Source organism: Cetorhinus maximus, chromosome 28 (assembly GCF_964194155.1).
Source record: "Cetorhinus maximus chromosome 28, sCetMax3.hap1.1, whole genome shotgun sequence".
Taxonomy (NCBI): domain Eukaryota; kingdom Metazoa; phylum Chordata; class Chondrichthyes; order Lamniformes; family Cetorhinidae; genus Cetorhinus; species Cetorhinus maximus.
In genome coordinates, this window is record NC_135906.1 from 2,157,642 (window position 1) to 2,177,875 (window position 20,234).

General features: G+C 43.4%; 1 protein-coding gene across 1 annotated transcript in view; it reads right to left on the bottom strand.

Annotated features, from left to right (window-relative positions):
• The window catches only part of LOC144668728 (zona pellucida sperm-binding protein 3-like), a 45,697-nt gene extending 26,912 nt beyond the window's left edge, over positions 1-18,785 (bottom strand). Inside the window, exon 1 of the mRNA XM_078531057.1 lies at positions 18,666-18,785. Coding sequence (XP_078387183.1) covers positions 18,666-18,785 — 120 coding nt within the window. The remainder of the gene's footprint in view (positions 1-18,665) is intronic.
• Between the last annotated feature and the right edge of the window lie 1,449 nt (positions 18,786-20,234).

A 20,234-nucleotide genomic window follows, 5' to 3' on the forward strand; every position in this document is an offset into this window, starting at 1 on the left:
ACTTACACAGGTCATGAAATTACAAGTTCAGTCTTTCAGGTGGTTTTCTGATCCATAGCTTCACGACTTCAATTCTTTTGCAGGGAACACATTCTCTGTAACTGCATTAACATCAGATACCTCATTAGGCACATGCAGTTCAGTGTCTTCCACTCTAACAGAGGCATTGGTCATGTCTGTCCTTGGTTGAGCGACTTCAACAGGAACCACTGGTTCAGTAATGGTTACATGTGGAACATTTTTTTTTGGGGTATCTCTCTTCTTCTTAAATGATCCACATGTTTACTGCTGATCCGGCCTTCCACTTCCACATGGTACAATAATGGCTCAGTGACGGAGCTCACTCTACCAGCTATCCACTTCAGTCCTCGACCGAAAGTCCTTACATATACTGCTTCTCCAACAGTAAATTGTAGCTCACGATTATGCAAATCATGAATCTCTTTTTGGATTCCTTGACTTTTCTCCACCCTTCCCTCCAAAATTGGGAAGTATCAGGCTTAATCTTGTTCGAAGACAACGCCTCATCAGTAATTCTCAGGGGTTGCTCCTGTTGTAGTGGTGGGTGGGGTGGGGGGTGGGGGGGGTGGTTGTTCTGTCGTGAAATAGGAAATGAGCAAGTCTAGTTTCCAGTGATTCACTTTAACTTTTTCATTCCCACTTTAAAAGTTTGTACTGCCCTTTCTGCCAGTCCGTTAGATGACGGATGGTCCAGTGCAGTCTTCACGTGGTTGATATCATTGATGTTGATAAACCATTGAAATTCAGCGCTCATAAACGTAGTACCATTATCTCAGACAATTACCTCTGGCAATCCATGGTTGGCGAAGTTCTGGCGTTGGTGATTTTACCTCATAAACCATAGAACCATAGAACACTACAGCACAGAAAAAAGGCCATTCGGCCCTTCTAGTTTGTGCCAAAATACTATTCCGCTAGTCCCATTGACCTGCACCTAGTCCATAACCCTCTAGACCTCTCCCATCCATGTATCTATCTAATTTATTCTTAAAACTTAAGAGTGAGCCCGCATTTACCACATCAGATGGTAGCTCGTTCCACACTCTCACCACTCTCTGAATGAAGAAGTTCCCCCTAATGTTCCCCCTCAACCTTTCCTCTTTCACCCTAAAGCCATGTCCTCTCGTGTTTATTTCTCCTAATCTAAGTGGCAAGAGCCTACTCGCATTTACTCTGTCTATACCCCTCACAATTTTGTAAACTTCTATCAAATCTCCCCTCATTCTTCTACGCTCCAAGTAATAAAGTCCTAACCTGTTTAATCTCTCCCTGTAACTCAACTCCTTAAGACCCGGCAACATCCTAGTAAATCTTCTCTGCATTCTCTCAATCTTACTGATATCCTTCCTGTAGTTAGGCGACCAGAACTGCACACAATACTCCAAAGTTGGCCTCACTAATGTCTTATACAACCTCACCATCCCAACTCCTATACTCAATACTTTGATTTATGAAGGCCAGTATGCCAAAAGCTTTCTTTACAACCTTGTCTACCTGTGACGCCACTTTCAGGGAATTGTGTATCTGAACTCCCAGATCCCTTTGTTCCTCCGCACTCCTCAGTGCCCTACCATTTACTGTGTATGTCCTACCTTGGTTTGACCTTCCAAAATGTAACACCTCACACTTTTCCACATTAAATTCCATCTGCCATTTTCTGGCCCATTTTTCCAGTTGGTCCAGATCTCTCTGCAAGCTTTGAAAGCCTTCCTCGCTGTCCACAACTACTCCAATCTTAGTGTCATCAGCAAATTTGCTGGTCCAATTCACCACATTATCATCCAGATCATTGATATAGACAACAAACAACAATGGTCCCAGTACAGATCCCTGAGGCGCACCACTAGTCACAGACCTCCAGTCTGAGAAGCAATCATCCACTACCACTCTCTGTCTTCTCCCACACAGCCAATTTCAAATCCAGTTTACAACCTCTCCATGGATACCAAGTGTCTGAACCTTCTGAACTAACCTCCCATGTGGGACCTTGTCAAAGGACTTACTAAAGTCCATGTAGACAACATCCACAGCCTTTCCTTCATCTACTTTCTTTGTCACCTCCTCGAAAAACTCTACAAGGTTCGTTAAACATGACCTACCACGCACAAAGCCATGCTGACTATTCTTAATCAGCCCTTGGCTGTCCAAATAATTATATATCCGATCTCTCAGAACACCTTCCAATAATTTACCTACTACTGACGTCAGGCTCACTGGCCTGTAATTACCTGGTTGACTTTTGGAGCCTTTTTTAAACAACGGAATAACATGAGCTTCCCTCCAATCCTCCGGCACCTCACCCGTGGCTAAGGACATTTTAAATATTTCTGCCAGGGCCCCTGCAATTTCTACACTAGTCTCCCTCAAGGTCCGAGGGAATATCATGACAGGCCCGGGGGATTTATCTACCTTTATTCGCTGCAAAGCAGCAAGCATCTCCTCCTCTTTAATCTCTATATGTTCCATGAAACTACTGCTTGTTTCCCTTCCTTCCTTATACACTATGCCAGTTTCCTGAGTAAAGACTGATGCAAAAAAACTGTTTAAGATCTCCCCCATCTCGTGAGGCTCCACACATAGACGACCACTCTGATCTTCAAGGGGACCAATTGTGTCCCTTACTATCCTTTTACTCTTAATATACTTGTAGAAACCCTTAGGGTTTACCTTCATATTATCTGCCAAAGCAACCTTATGTCTTCTTTTTGCCTTCCTGATTTTCTTTTTTAGTATTTTCTAACATTTTCTATACTCTACAAGTACTCATTTGCTTCTTGTTGCCTATACCTGCTATACACCTCTCTCTTCTTCTTAACCAGATCGCCAATATACCTTGAAAACCAAGGTTCCCTATGCCTGTTAACTTTGCCTTTAATCCTGACAGGAACATGCAAACTCTGCACTCTCAAAATTTTGCCTTTGAATGCCTTCCACTTACTGAACACATCCTTGCCAGAAAACAACTTATGCCAATCCACTCTTCCTAGACCCTTTCTCATTTACACAAAATTGGCCTTTCTTCAATTTAGAATCTCAACTCGAGGACCAGACCTATCCTTATCCATAATTAGCTTAAAACTAATGACATTGTGGTCACTGGACCCAAAATGTTCGCCTACACATACTTCTGTCACCTGACCTGTCTGGTTCCCTAATAGGAGATCAAGTATTGCATTCTCTCTCGTTGGTACCTCTACATATTGATTTAGAAAACTGTCCTGAACACATTTGACAAACTCCAAGCCATCCAGCCCTTTTACAGTATGGGAGTCCCAGTCAATATGTGGAAAGTTAAAATCTCCTACTATCACAACTTTCTGTTTCTTACATCGGTCTGCTATCTCTCTACAGATTTGCTCCTCTAATTCTCTCTGACTATTGGGCGGTCTATAATACAACCCTATTAGTGTGGTCACACCTTTCCCATTCCTCAGCTCCACCCATATGGCCTCTGTAGACGAGCCCTCCGGGCTGTCCTGCTTATGCACAGCTGTGATATTTTCCCTGACTAGTAATGCCACTCCTCCCCCTTTCATCCCTCCCCCTCTATCACGTCTGAAACAACGGAACCCCGGAACATTGAGCTGCCAGTCCTGCCCCACCTGCAACCAAGTCTCACTAATAGCAATAATGTTGTAATCCCACGTGCCAATCCACGCCCTAAGCTCATCTGCCTTTCCGACAATACGTCTAAGTGCTTGGAATGAAAGATGATTCCGAGGCAAGGACCAACGTAATCTCTGTGCAATTGCACCCAAGGTCTACCAGGACACTCCCATGGGTGTAACGGGACTGCCACTGGTAACTCTTGCAGCTGTTGACATTGCACACAGTGTTTTACCCCCCGTCCAATATCACCGTCCATCCCCGGCCACCAAAGATAACTTTGCGCTATCGTCTTCATGCGTGAGATTCCTGGATGGGCATGTGTAGCTCTACTAAGAGTGGTTCCCTTCCTTGTGAAGGAACTACCACTCGTACACCCCATAATAGAATACCATCTTGACTGCTCATCTCGTATCTTCGGTTGCAAAATGGCTTCAATTCATCAGAGACTGATTTCTGGGACCAGCCATGTAACACTTAGTCTCTCACTCGAGACAGGACTGGATCACAATTCGTCCAGTTTCTTATCTGCCTGGCACAGACTGGCGAGGAATCTCGGACATTCATCACTAACATGAGTGCTTGAGGAATTGGGATGTGGTCATTGTTCTCTTGTAAAGGAAGGCGACTTAGGGCATCGGCATTTGCTATATGAATCCCTGGTCTATGTACAAATGTTATTCATATGCTGCCAAAATTAGGGCCCATCATTGTATATTCGTGCTGACGCTATGAGTGGTATAGCCTTTTCCTCACTAAAGACCCAAAAGTGGTTTGTGGTCTAATACGATCGTGAAATGTCGCCTGTGCACGTATTGGTGGAATTTTTTACGCCAAAAATAATGAACACACTTTCCTCTTGGAGCTGAGAATATCCTTTTTCAGCTGTGATAAGTGTCCTGGATACATAGCCTAATGGCCTCTCGGTGCTGTCATCCATTTTGTGAGATAGGACCGCTCCCAATCCATAGGGGGACCCGTCACAGGTTAGCACCAATTCCTTTGTCTGGTCATAATGCACTAACAAATTTGAAGAGTATAAGAGCTGTTTTACTTTCACAAAGGCTTCTTCTTGGGGTGACTCCCAAAACCAACCCTGTTTTTTTCCTAGCAGAGAATGTAGAGGGGCTAGAACTGTGGAATAATTTGGTAGAAATCGCCCATAATAATTTACCATCCCTGAAAATGCTTTAAGTTCAGAGATGTTCTTAGGTGCAGGTGCCTCTCTTATTGCTTTGCCTTTCTCCACAACAGGGTGTAACCCTTGGGCATCTACCCAAAGGCTCAAATAAATGACTTTGTTTGCCTGAAAAGTGCATTTTTCCTTCTTCAGGAACACTCCTGCTTCCATAAATCGTTCCCAAACTTCCTCCAGGTTCGCCAAGTGTTCCTTTTCTGTGAACCCAGTTATCAGTACATTGTCCAGGTAGACCATTACTTGAGGTAGGCCCTGTAGTAAGCTCTCAATTATCCTTTGGAAAATGGCACAGGCCGAGGAGACACCGAAGGGCAGGCATGTATGTTGATACCCTTTGTGGGTATTTATGGTCACAAATTCCCGGGAGGCATCTTCCAACTCCAGTTGCTGATATGCATGACTCATGTCAAGCTTTATATACGTTGTACTTCCTACTATAGGTCTTCAATCTTGGGAATGGGGTACCTGTCCAGTTTGGCTGCTCCGTTGATTGTTAGTTTATAGTCCCCGCAGATCCGGATGGTCTGGTTTGGTTTAAGGACAGGGACCTTGGGTGCTGCCCACTCTGAGAACTGGACCAATCTTGATACCCAGCCTCTCTAGCCGGTTCAACACAGCATCAAACTTCTCTCTCAGGGCGCATGGCACCGGTCTTGCTTTCAAGAAGCGAGGGGTTGCTTCTGGGCCCACATAAATCCTGGCCTGTAGGCCTTGGATTTTTCCCAGTTCATCCTTGAAGACAGTGTCATATTCTATTAGCAGCTCGAGTGGTCTCCCTGCTCGTAACTGGAAGATTTCGGACCAGTTTAATTTAATCTCTTTCAACCAATCACACCCTAGAAGGCTTGGTCCTTCACCTCCTACCACCATCACTGGTAGCTGTGCCGATTGGTGTCTAGAATGAACAGTTGCTCTAGTGATACCTATTACCTGGATTTCTTCATCTGCATATGTTTTCAACTTGGCAGATGTTTGTTCCAAATTTAATTGTTGATCACCTTTATTTAAATATCTGAAAGTGTGTTCTCCTATAACAGAGGGAGAAATACCTGTGTCTCCTTCCATTTTTAATTGTTTACCATTCATTTGCACTGTGACAATAATTGGCTCTGTCTTTCCAACTTTCATGTTGAATAATGAATAAATGTCAGAATTGGTTCTTTCCGGCTCTTCTACACTACAGACTTCATTGAACTTCGATTGTTGTTTGGAGGCCTGTTTAAATCTCACTTTGCAATGTTTCAATATGTGTCCACTCCTGTGACAAAAATAACACTCGACTTTCTTAAATTGCCAATCGCTAGAAGAATGATTGTTTCCATGTCGATACAAATTCGTTTTTGATTTTGTTGCTGAGCGATTTCCTCGCATTTTTTGGTTTGCAGGGGCTGTTTCCCACTTCGTAGCAGAGTTCCGGCTTTTCACGCCACTTTCTGCTGACTGTTCCCGCCCAACTAGGAGGACAGTGCTATTTTGTGCCCCTTGAATTGCTTGTGAATCCCTTCCGGAGCTTTCCATCACCAGCGCTATTTCTAACGCTTTCTTAAAATCAAGATCCACTTCAGCCAGCAATCTTCGCTGAATAGCATCCTCCTGCACGCCACATACCAAACGATCTCTGAGCATGTCATTCAGGGTTTCACCCAATTCACAATCTTCCGTTAGTTGTTTTAATTTCACCATGTAGATAGCAATGGACTCCCCTGGGACTCCATTCCATCAATTAAACCGGAATCTCTGCATTGTGACTGAGGGCTTGGGTTGAAAATGTCCCTGAATGAGGTCTATTAATTGAATGAAAGTCTATGAATCCAGGGCACTGGGGGCCTTCATGCTTCAAATTAAACTGTAGGTCTTGCCTCCACAAATACTCAAGAGAATCGCTCTCCTCCTTCCCACCTCTGTGATTTTGTTGGCTTGAAAGTAGAACGCAAGTTGATCTATATATTGAGAATAATCGTTTGTGATTGGTTCAAAGGGTTTGGTTCTGCCAAACTGTGGCATTTCAGATCAGAATATCTTCTTTTCTTTTTAATGAACTTAGATACCGACAATCTCTGGGCAAGTTACAGCAGCGCATCTGATGTTTCCTCATCACCAGTTTGTTATAGAGTTGATCTTCCAGACAACTTTTCTGAGTGGACACAGTGAACTTTATTTACAAGACAGCAGCAGCAACTTACATATGTGCATCATACTCCATAACTAAAGAAGAACTCTCCCCTAGAGGTTCCCTGTGCTGCTGAGATGTTGGTTTACACAAATCATGTGATCTTACAACACGGGATCATTCTTAAAGCTACAGTCCTAAGTTTATCCAAACTATAATTACCACAGAGAGATTATTACCTTTAAGGTTCTGCTTCTTAGTCTGGTGACTAGTTCCTCATACGGACTATGCAGAGCCTCCTTCCTCATCCTGCCTTTTTCTTGGTACCCACATGGACCACGACCACTGGAACCACCACACCCACTGCAAGTTCCTCTCCAACCCTGAGCAGATGCCAGAACCCTGGCACCGGGCAGGCAACACAACCATCTGCACTCTCGCTCTTTGCTACAGAGAACAGTGTCAATCCCCCTCACTATACTGTTCCCTACTACCACTATGTTCACTTTTGCTCCCCCAATTTGAATGGCTTCCTGTACTACGGTGCTGTGGTCTGTTTGCTCATCCACACTGCTGTCTCTGCTCTCATCCAAACAAGCTGAGTGAACCTCAAACCTGTTAAATAATTGCTGAGGCTCACACTCCTGCACTCCTGCCCTCTGGGTCCCCTTATCTTCCTCACTCGCAGTCATACCCTCCTGTCCCTGGCCACTGACCAAATCAGAAGACCCTGTCTTAAGAGGTGTGATTGCCTCCTGGTATAAAGCATCCAGGTAACTTTCCCCCTCCCTGATGTGCCGCAGTGTCTGCAGTTCAGCCTCCAGCTCAATGACTCTGAGCCAAAGCTCCTCAAGCTACAAACACTTACTGCAGACGTGTTTGACCTGGATCACAATGTTATTCAGGAGCTCCCACATGCTGCAGCCTCGACACATCACCTGCCCTGCCATCCTTAATGTGTTTTAAATAATTACTCAATTATATTAATCATTTACCTATGTCATTTCCTTGTATATTTTATTAACTTTACCACACATTTGTGTACCTTTTAAAGCCTTAGGGATAGAATGGAGCTTATTCACTAGCCCGATACTCACCAAATTGCTCACTCCTTTCCCTGGACTGGAGCAAGAACCAATTCCTATGGGATGAGAAAGATAGAAAGAGGAAATAAACATCTCCTTCCCTGCTTCACTGAACTTCCCCTCTCACCAATCTCCAAGTCTCCACTCAGTTAGCTCAGCTGAACTCCGTTTGCCTTGGCTGCACTAAAGAATCCTGAATCCATTGTAGACTGAACTGCGGCTTCAGTAACCAGGTTCAGGCAGTTAGCTAGTTAACTACTCAGCTCCTACAGCTGAGAGTGAGTTTACCTTGTCTCAATTGCCAGAATGAAAGAACTCAGCCTGCCTGCACAGTACTTTCCAGTTACTGCTAATTACAGACTAGATTAGCTTTTAAGAACAAAATTTAAGAGTAAAAATTAACACTTTAACACCCCCGCACGCCCAACCACCAAATTCCAAGTCTTCACTCAGTTATCTCAGCTGTACTCCACTTGCCTTTGTTTGTAATTTGTTAATTAGGTAGTTAGTCAGAACTAGTTTCCTAGCCATAAGTGGCTGAATCAGCTGACTAGGATTTCAACTGGTATAAATACAGGAGGTTTCACAGACCCATGAAGTAAGTAGTACAAAGGTGAAACTTTGTCTGAATGGAGTGAGGCTGAGAGCTGAACTCTGGGAAGTGAGGGAGGAGGTGCTTTCTGGTCTTGTACAAGAATAGAGTGGTCCAAGAGAAGGAGCTGGAGACAGTGAAATCATGTCAATGTATTTGCCCACTCACTCAAGCTGTCTAAGTCCACATCCTGGGAGTGGCTGGTTGTGCAGTTTACAATATTCTTAGAATCAAGGCTTCTGGAACATTGTTGATGCTGGAGAGACAAAATTCATGACCAAGAAAGAGAAGGAAAGAAACTGATTTTATAAAGAGGTTTGGATAAACACTTGAAGGGAAAGATATGCAGGAACATGGGAAATTAACAGGGGAATGAAACTAAATGGAGGGGAAAAGGCATGGGGAGGTTTGAACACAGGAATGGGAATATTAAAATTGAGGAGCTGCAAGACCAGGAATCGGTGGAGGTCAGTCAGCACAGGGATGATGAGTGAATGGGATTCGGTATGAGGTAGGACATGGGAAGCAGAGTTTGGGATGAGCAGTAGTTTATATGGGGTCATAAATCAGCTCAGGGTCGAATAGAAATCAAAGGTTGCATCAGCCTGGTTCAGCCTCAGACATTGGCCAGGGAAGTGGATGCACTTCATGGGTATGGAATGGAGTTTATAGTGGGGACCGATGACACTGACTTCAGTCTTCCCAAGAGTTTAATGAGAAAGAATAAGAGAATGAATCATGGTTTACATATTTATCAGGGACACCAACTGCAACACAAGTGAAAGAAAATTACAAAACCAGGAATGCAGTTAGCAATGGGGTATAGAGTTAATAACTGATTACAGAGAGTCACCAGCAGCAACAGCAGCAAAGAGGGCAGAGTAAATGATGGGAACAGTAATACAGTTAAACATGGTGGACAGAGTTAATAGAGAGACTTACCAGAGACACCAACAACAGCCAGGATGGGATAGTAAAAGTACTGAACGATGTAAAGTGAATATTTGATCTGAATTTTTAACGATAGACGATCATAATATGTGGAAAGAAAGTAAAAATCCCAGGAGAAACTCCTGTCCATTGTTGTAACATTCCAGTCGATTGTTCTCAGATTCCAATCCATTGTTGTAACATTCCAATCCATTGTTCTCAGATTCTGATCCATCCCCTCCTCCTCTCTGGAGCCGCTGATCCCTGTCAGTATTGGTGGTGACGTTCTCGCTGACATTATGGGATAACACATTGAAAGGATTCCCTTTTAACAGAAGAGGGAAACCCTCCAGTGACACAATTAGGATCCGTGGAGAGTGACATTAATTACAGTCACTGAACAAACAAGTTCAGTTAATCCCTTCCAATCCAACACTTTTTATACCACAATAAAGTAGAACATTTACCCGGTCTGGATGTGATTTGTGAGGGTAACTGAGGGAAGGAATGGTGGAAATAGTGGACACACTGACCCTAACCTTCCAATCCTCCTTGGATATGGCGGTGGTGCCAGAGAACTGGAGAGTTGTAAATGTTCCATCCGGTTTAAAAAAGGAGAGGGGGATAAACCCTGTAACTACAAACCAGCCAGTCTCACATCAGTGAAACATTGGGGGAAACTTCTAACTTCTAAAATCTGCAACAACTTAAAATGTGGTTTGGAAAACATGAGTTAATAAATGAGCAGCAGCAAAGGTATGTTCATGGGAAATCGTGTCTGACCAACTTGGAGTTCTTTGAGGAAGTAATGGAGAGGGTTGATGAGCTCAGCCTGGTTCATGTTATGTATATGGACTTTCAATTGTCACATGTTAGGAAAGTGAAAGCCATAGATTAAAGGGGCAGTGACATTGTGGATACGACACTGGCTATGGGACAGAAAGCAGACAGAAGTGGTCAACGGTGACAATTCAGGATGGAGGGGAGTACACAGTGATGTTCCCCACGAGTCAGTATTAGGACCACTGCTCCTTCTGATACCGTTAAATGACCTGGACATATATAAAGGACAGAATTTTGTTGTTTATAGATAACAGGAATACAGAATGCAAACAGTGAGGAGAATTGGAATAGGCTTTAGGAGGACATAGATTGGTGAAATGGAGAGAGAATTTGTGGTGTCCAATGATTCAATTGTTCTGCCTTTGATTATGTCTGTCTGTTGACTGATCAATGCTCATGGTGCTTGATTAATTAAGCCTGAGTGTGGACTCAGAGAAAAGTCAATAAAGCTGAAGAAAGTGCTGGAAGCTGGAGCAGACATTTAAAACACTGCGAATAAAATCTGTTAGACACGTAGAAAATCAACATCAATGTGAGATATAAAATATAAAACGTACCTGAGAAATGAAATTTAATGCAGAGCAATGTGAATGATTCATGTGGGAGGAAGAATGAGGACAGATGATATAAATAATATCAGGTGATTTTAAATGAGGTGCAGGGACAGTGGAGAACATGTACACAAATCCTCGAAGGCTTTTACACTCGATGGGTGTGAATTTCCAGCCCCATCCACCACCGGGATCGTCTGCTCCCATCGAAAGTCAATGGGCTTTTGGCTGGGCCACCAAATCTCCCGCAGCAGGTCCCACCATGGCGTGGCTGGAAAATCCTGGCCTCTGTCTCTGTCTAAACCAAATATCCTGCAGGGATTTTTAACAATTTGATCAACTTCTCCTGCCACCTTCAAAGATTTGTGCATTCCAGCTTGGAACAACTCACTGGATAAAAATGTTCTCTTTCTCTCCCCTCTGGTTCTTTTGACAATTATTTGAAATCTTGTAACTGAGTGTTGTTCCAGTGGGAACAGTTTCTCCTCACTCTGTCAATACTCCACATTAATTTGAACACCTCCATTCAATCTCCCCTTGACTTTATCTGCTCTAAGGAGAACAATCCCAGCTTCTCTGATCTCTCCATATAACTGAAATCCTCATCCCTGGTACCATTCCAGTAAATCTCTGCTGCACTCCCTCCAAGACCCTCACATCCTTTCTCATATGAAACACCCAGAATTCGACACAATTCCTTTTATCCAGTGAGTTGTTCCAATCTAGAATGCACTGCCTGAAGACATGCTGGAAGCAGATTCAATAGTAAGTTTCAAAAGGGAACAGGATAAATACCGATAGGGGGGATTTGCAGGGTTATAGGGAAAGAGCAGGCAGGAGAGACAAAGCAAAATCGCTCTTTCAAAGATGGTACAGACATAATGGAGCAAATGAATTCCATCCAGGCTGTATGATTATCCAAACCTGTGATTACAGAATCCAGTGAGTCCACACCTCGTGTACAATTGACATTCAGCTGTTAACTAGTGCACCATCCAGATTCCATCACTTACTCATCAAAATACAAGGCTACGACTGTGACATACGCTACAAACTGGCTTGTTCCATGCTCACATCTGATCCAAAACTGCAGATATTTCCTTAGATCTGCAAGTGGATTTCATCGAAATGGAAATTGAAGACATCTTTCATATCGACCGGCTGAATTTCGGGAAGAATAGATGCCAGCAACTGCAACAAGAGATGTCCAATGTTCCTGTATTGCAACAGTTATGGAAGACTGTGATTGGAGGGTGGCCAGAGTCCTTCCAGGATGTTCCAGAGGCTCTAAGACTATTTTGGCCTCACAGAGATGAGCTTGGGATTCCCCAAGGGCCAGAAAGTCCTTGTTCTCTTAGACCTGACATCCTCCAGCAATTGCACCAAGTGTATATGTGGATAGATTGAACCAGGAAACAGGCTGGAGAACAGTATAGTGATCAGGTATGAATCTAGACATCGAATGATAAGAACGTAAGAAACAGGAACAGGAGTAGGCCATTCGGCCCCTCGAGCCTGCTCCACCATTCAATAAGATCATGGCTGATCTTCTTGTGTTTCGATTTCCACATTCCCATCTACTCCCGATAACCTTTGATTCCCTAGCCTAACAAGAATCTATCTACCCCTGCCTTAAAAATATTCAATGACCCCAACTCCACCACCTTCTGAGGCAGAGTCCCAAAGTCGCACAACCCTCTGAGAGAAAAATGTTCTCCTCATCTCCATCCTAAAAAGGTGACCCCTAAATTTAAAACAGTGCCCCCTAGTTCTGGACTCTCCCACAAGAGGAAACATCCTTTCCACGTCCACCTTGTCAAGGCTGTTCAGGATCTTGTATAATTCAATCAAATCACCCCCCTCACTCTTCTAAACTCCAGTGGAAACAAGCCCAGCCTGTCCAACCTTTCCTTAAAAGACAACCCACTCATTCCAGGTATCAACCTAGTAAACCTCCTGTCAACTGCCTCCAATGCATTTACATCCTTCCTTAAATCAGGAGACCAAAACTGTGCAGAGCATTCGAGGTGCAGTCTCACCAATGCCCTATATAACTGAAGCAAAACATTCTTACTTATATGTTCAGTTCACCCCGTAATAAAGGATAGCATTCCATCAGCCTTCTTAATTACTTGCAGTACCTGTACACTAAGTTTTTGTGGCTCATGTACAAGAACATCTAGATCCCTCTGTACCTCAGAATTATGCAGCCATTTTCCATTTAAGTCATACTCTGCTTTTTTGTTCTTCCTGCCAAAGTGAACAACTTCACACATCCCACATTAAACTCCATTTGCCAGATCTTTGCCCACTCACTCAACCTTTCTATATCCATCAAGAACCTCCTTATGTCTTCTTCACAAAATACTTTCCTACCTATCTTTGCGTCATCTGCAAATTGAGCTACCAGCCTTCACTCCCCTCATCTAAGTCATTGATGTAAATTGTAAAAAGTTGAGGCCTCAGCACAGACCCCTGTGGGTCTCCACTTGTTCACATCCTGCCAGAGGGAATGTGAGGCGTGCCAAGTCAACATGCCCTGACATCAGAAGAATCATTATTACCTCACAAGGTACCCACACATCCAATAAACATTTGATGGTCCAGAACCTGAGTATTGCTGAAAAAAAGAGACAGTTTTTGTCAAAGCTTTTCATCTTGCACTGGTCAGGACAATTTGCAAGAATGGCAATATAAGGGAAAAAACAAATTTATACTGTGTGAGCAGAGAGTGCTGATTGGTTAGCAAGTAGACTCTGATGGTAGAGATGCTGCCATGGAGAATGCACCAGGTGATGGTGACTTACAGTTAACTGCTAAGAATTGTTTGAAATGTAAACCAGGCAGCTTGACTCTGATTGATCAAGACATTGCCCTGAGGAATGAACGAGTGAATGGCTGTCACTTATTTTGTTCAGTTAAACAGGCACAATATGCGTACATGTTCTTTCTGTCTGCAATGAACAGGGCCCTGTGAATAAATATATGTAGCTTCCAGTACACATAAATGGGCCACACTGTGAGGCTGCCTGACAATCTTAAATTCTTAAATTGATCATCAGCATAATTCTTAGCACACTGCTGATTGTTTAGCAAGTGTTCTCCAATCGCGAATCATATCTAATGTTGCACATTATGTTTTATGGGCTGGTTGGATCCAGCCTGTACCTTGCCCGTTGTGAACAGTGGATGGGACATGATGTTGATATGATCCGCCAGGTTTTGGGACATACGGCCTACATACCTAGCATCACACTGGCACTGAAACTCATATACCACATTACTCATTTGTGTGATAGGCAAAATGTCTTTTTGGCTTGATGGCAGCATCTTGTTAGTGGCCAATAGCACTCGTGTTGCTATTGCATTGTAGCAGTGTGAAACAACTAGCTTCACCTGCTGCTCAAATTTTGAGATACCTTGCCCTTCTAGAGTAGTGTGAGGTAGATTGGGCACTTTTCACAGCCAAAGGAGACAGTCTTAGGCCCGTTCTTGAGTTTGCGTGATATACAGTGCGAAATAATCTGATCAGGGTAGCCATTATCCTGCAGGATGCCTTTGATGAGCCCTATTTAAGCATCAAGCTTGCATGATGAGCAAATGGCTTGGGCCCTATTTTAAACTTCAAACAGTGCATGGCAGTTAAATGTCAATCACCATCAACTGGTGCATTCTCCATGGCAATGCCTCAACCAATCAGAGTCCACTTGACCAGCAATAAACACTCTGTTCTCATACAGTATAAATTTGTTGTTTCCCTTTCATTGCCATTCTTGCAAATTGACCTGACGAGAGCAAGACAAAAAAGTCTCCTTTTTCAGCGATACATCCAATAATTAGAATTTTAACCGATCTCTTCAGCATCCATGGGGTGATTTCTTGGTTGTGATGATTTCGCCAAATATTCATCAGTTCCATGATACATCCAGCGCAGCCACTGCCAACGCATTGGGTGGAATTTTATGCCGGCAGCATTTTACAGTCACGCCAAAGCTAAGGGACTTTTGAAAGGCTCCCGGCATTTTACAGCCCCACCCAGGCCATGACAGGGCTGTAAAATTCTGCCCACTGAGTTCAATCTTCAGCCTATTTGAGGCACCGTAAGAAGTGGTTTCGGACAACGGAGCCCAATATTCTGGAAAACCACTCAAGGTGATGTCTGAAAAGTGGGGAGTTGACATATTACCTCATCACCCACACTACCCCGGGCCCAATAACATGGCCGAATGGATGGTATGCAATGTAAAGTCTTTAATTATAAAATGTTGATCGAATCTTCCAGCACAGGAAGAGGCCATTCTGCCCACTTAGCTTTTCAGGCTCTTTGAAAGAGGGACCCAATTCATCCCATCCCCTCACTCCTTCCCTGTCGCCCTGCAAATTTTTCCTTTTTCAATAAATATCCACGTCCTATTTGAAAGTGAATTATTAAGTGATATTGAATCTTCTTCCATCCCCCTTTCAGACAATCATCATAACATCCTGTGAAAAAAAAAAAATTCTCCCCATCTTCCCCCCGGCACTTTTGACAATTGTTTTAAATGGAGTTGAAAGTTGTATTGGTGACTTCCTGATTCTGGTTGTGGACCTTGCCTGATGTTTGGGGAAGGACCGTACAGATTAACAATGACAAAAGGCCAATTACTGACCTACAGCTGGAGACTGAAAGGTCACCTTTAATGGTCAGAATCACAATGTCAGACCACAGAGCAAGATAGGATCAAACAGCACAGGAGGAAGTCATTTGGCCCATTGTGTCTGCGATGGCTCTTTACAACAATGAGCTGCAGTTCCACTACTTTAGAATGAATCAATATAAAAATATCCGTATAATTCAGGAGACTGGAGGACCCTCTCTAGCCAATAAAAAATCAAAGCAGCAAGTTTGTACAAAGTGACCTGTAAAAACTCCGCTGGACAGAGCTTTGTAATGTAAACTCGGTTTCCAATTGTTGGCTTGTATGCAATGCTGAAAAATTTTATTCACTTAAAGAATGTAAAACGTTACTTTTATTGGATAGTGTTATGATTCCCATAGAGACTGGTAACTTTAAAAAAAGATATGAACTTCCCAGTAAACAACACAAAGAATCACATGACAAGATTTCATGTTTGAAAACCTTTGCTGTAACAAAACACCAAAATCAACCCAGACTAAACAGTACTTAGTAGGAAACTAATACTCCAAACTAGAGAAAAGGTATTCTCCATTAACATCTTAACAGAGCCAAAAACACCACACCACATTTATACATTACATGGATCTCTCAGCAAAAACGTAATCTTCTTTTTAAAAGCCCAAATCCTTCCTGGTTTTAACAAGATATTTCTCACTGCCCAAGATTTCATTGAAGTCACGTAGCGAGGTCTCCAGGCAGATTTCACAGGAGGTCACATCCCCCTCTCCAAATTAATCTATTTTATCTTGAATTAAAGGAGGAAGTTTAAAACATAACTATCTTCTAAAGTCCACCATTTGCACAAACAGACATGTATGGTAAGCACTTACCCAATTTCTCAACATGCACTTTGAGCAGTTGTGACTCCTCTCTGGGAATGTGCATCAGTAAAATATGATTGTATATGTGAACAGAACTGCAGTGACTACACATTGAGCAGGGTGATGCCGCACAGACTGTTTCACCACTCCTCCAACTACCTTCTACATGATCCATCCAGCACCGGTGTCCAGTGTCAGGAGTGTGTGACATCTGCAACATGCAGTGCTGCCAAACCCCTCGGCTTCCCTGTGAACCCACAGCCTCTACCACCGAGAAGACAAAGGCTTCAAGTGTAGTGGAGAAACTACATAAACATCCTTCCCTGGAACATACACGGCATCTTGACATGTGGGGAATCGTCTTTAGTCAGTGTATAACAGTCGCGTGTGGATGACTGCCTTCAACACACCACTCATGGTTGAAGTGCACCTGATAAACTCCATCTGATCTTTGAGTCTGATCATTGATGAACAAGAAATGCTGCAAGGAGCATCTCAATCCACAACCCTTGGTGTATTACAGCCTTATCTGAAGTTCTGGAGAAGGAAACAGCCTTCCACTGCTGGACATGCATGGGCACACCCTGGCTCCTGATGGTGTCAATGAGAGCTGGATTTCAGAATGCAGTCTTCAGTGCCAATGGTAAGGTCCGCTTTCACTCTGTTAACATTCTCACTGAGGGTGCAAAAACAGACCCAAACATTCTTTGCAATAGATATGTGTGTTTACAACTTGTGTAATTGTGATGTTAGTGTGAGGTCATCCATTTTGGAATTGAAAAAATAAATTCCAAAATGTTCTAAATGGTTAGAAACCAGGAACTGGAGAGGAACAAAGTGGTTTGAGATTCCAAGGACACAAATTATTAAAAGCTGGTGGTCAGGTAAAGGTAGCAATAAAAAAACGATGAGTGGAATGTTGACCCTTACCTCAAGGAAGCTGGATTGTAAAAGGAATGAATTTCTGCTTCAGTTGTATTGAACCTTGGTCAAACCCCATCTGGATATTATATTCAGTTCTGGGCACCCAGCTCAGGAAGTGCCGGGTAGATTCACCAGAATGAAAACGGTGCTTCGAGGGTTAAATTATGAGGAGAGCTTGTATAAGCCTGGCTTGTATTCCATTGAGTTTAGAAGATTGAGCAATGATCAGATTGAGGTGTTTAGAATGTTAAAAGGATTGAAGAGGTCGATACAGAGAAACTATTTTCTCTGTTGGGGGAATGAAGAATGAGGGAACATATTGAGCTCAGTCATTTAGGAGGGAAATCAAGAAATAACTTTTCACACAAAGAAACCGGGAATTTACCCCCAGAAGGCTGTGGATGCTGGAACAACTGCAGATAACAAGACTGAGATTGAGGGATTTTTGGTGAGGAATGATTTCAAGGGATCTGGAGCTAAGGTGGGTAAATGGTGGTGAGGGACCAATCAGCTGTGATCTAACTGAATGGTGGGAGGGAAAACCACCTCCTCTTGTTCCAATGTTCCTAATCTTTATCAGTCCCTCCTCAGACAGGGGAAGCATTGCAGCAGAACGATGGTTAAACTTTGTTTTTCTATTAGTCAGGACTCATCAATTGACGTTAAATGTTTCTCGATCACCCTTATCTCCTGAGGTTTTGTGGATAAGCACAGACATTAAAAACAAAATGAGGAAAAAGTTCAGATTTTCAAGTGGAAAAGGCTTCGGACACCGATTTCCTTTACTTTCAATTTAGTATACGGTATTCACTGCTCCCGATGTGGTCTCCTCTACATTGGGGAGTTCAAATGCAGACTGGGTGACTGCTTTGCGGACACCTCCGTTCAGTCCACAAGTATCACCCTGAGCTTCCTGTTGCTGGTCATTTCAATTCTCCACCTTGCTCTCACTCTGACCTTCCTGTCCTTGACCTGCTATAGTTTTCCAATGAAGCTCAACACAAGCTCGAGGAACAGCACGTCATCTTTCGACTGGACACTCGACAGCCTTCTGGACTCAGCACTGAGGCTAACACTTTTAGATCAGACCCTCTGTCTTCATTTTGTTTTTTTTGCTGGTTTGATTGGGTCTCGTTTTTTTCTTTATTCCTTCATGTTACATTCAGACGGTTGCTATGCAGCCATTCACACCTCATCTGGACACATCTTCTGTTTCTTTCCTTTCCCAATTACCACTGCCTTTGGCTTTTATTCCATGAAACCTTTTATCCTTTAATCTCTCTTGCCCTCCTCACTATCACACACCTTCCCTTCTGTTCTTCCACACCTCTCCCCGACCACTTGCTCAAAACCTATGACATTTCGAAACTTCCTGGGATTTATTACAAGTTGTTGTTGTTGTTGTAGCAGTGTGAGAGTCTCCATTTCCCATCACTCCATTTATCAGTCTGCACGCCAAGCTCCCTGGGTCAGTGTGGGCAGTGCCCACCAGTCATCCTCATGGATCAATGAACAAAACCACGTGAGATGATTGGATTAATGGTGCCTTCAACATGAGAACTTGTGGAGCTGAATTCAGTCAGGTGACACCAGAGCAACTCAGAGTGACTCCTATTGCTCCAAATAAAATCGGCCCTCCTGGTAATAAACCCATGAGTTCTGTCATTGGTGGAGTTTGTAGAGGTTGGGGCTGGTTAATTGGTTCAACGTTGCTGCTTCTGGTCTCATTGGTGTCAGGTGAGTGCAGCTTGTGTGTATAAAAGGTGCTGCTCGGTGGCTGAAGGGATGGTGAGTTGTTTGGTATCATGGGGGATTTTGTAGTGAGGGCTTTGTTCCCAGTGCTGGTGTTAGTTGGAGCTGTTTGTGGCTCTGATACTTGACAACAGTTTCTAGGCCAGAGTCAAAGCCACCCCTGTGCCTCAGACAGTCTGTCCTCCTGGGCCTCCCTTTGGTTCCCATTTCCGTGTGTCTGAGGGTGGAAGTGTGTCTCCGCTGCAGACTGTGATGGTGCAGTGTGGAGAGGACAAGCTGCTGCTCAGGGTCCAGCTGGATTTATTTGGAACCTGGCACCTGATCAAAGCTGCTGACCTGACCCTGGTGGACAGCAGGTTGTTGGCCAACCAGGATCTACTCTCAGAACCACACTGTCCTCTTTGACTATGGACTCCATGAGTGTGGCAGCAGGTTGCAGGTAATGGGAATCCTCAGCTCTTGCTCTAAGTTTGGGCTGTTGGTTATTCCCCACTCTTCATTCCAACACTGGGTGAGATGTCAATGATATTGAGGAGATAGCTGTCTCCTGCTTTATAAAACTACAAATTAGCTTTCTAGTCTGTATTGTACTTTGCATTAACTGGTCCTTGAGCCTTTCCAACCTATGATATCAGCCCCATTGGTCTTGAACCTTCTCTTTGGATCCTCTAAGCTTTTCCTTCTGTTGTTTAGAGGATTTTCATCTCTATTCCCCTCATTCAGATCAATTCAACTGGAGACTTCAGTTTCAGTCCAGTTTAATCCAATTTGATTGTCTCTTAAATGAAGAAAATGGAATACGAATTAAGTCCTCTTTGACTAAAGAGTAACTCCACACTTCCCAGTTTCCCTGCTATTGGAATAAATGGGGCCCTGGCTTCAAACTGTTCTATTTCCATGCTCCATGTTATTGTCCACTTGTGGCTCCTTTTACTGTTAACTGAAGCTGTCCTTTTGTTGAGAGACTTCCCAATTAATGGACCATGATCTTGTGCTCATGATCTCTCTCCTTCGATAAGGGCTGAGGTTACAAAGCAACAAATAACCAAATGAGGCCATACGGCCCCTCAAGCCTGTACCCCAATCATTAAGATCATGGCTGATCTTCTACACAACCTCCAT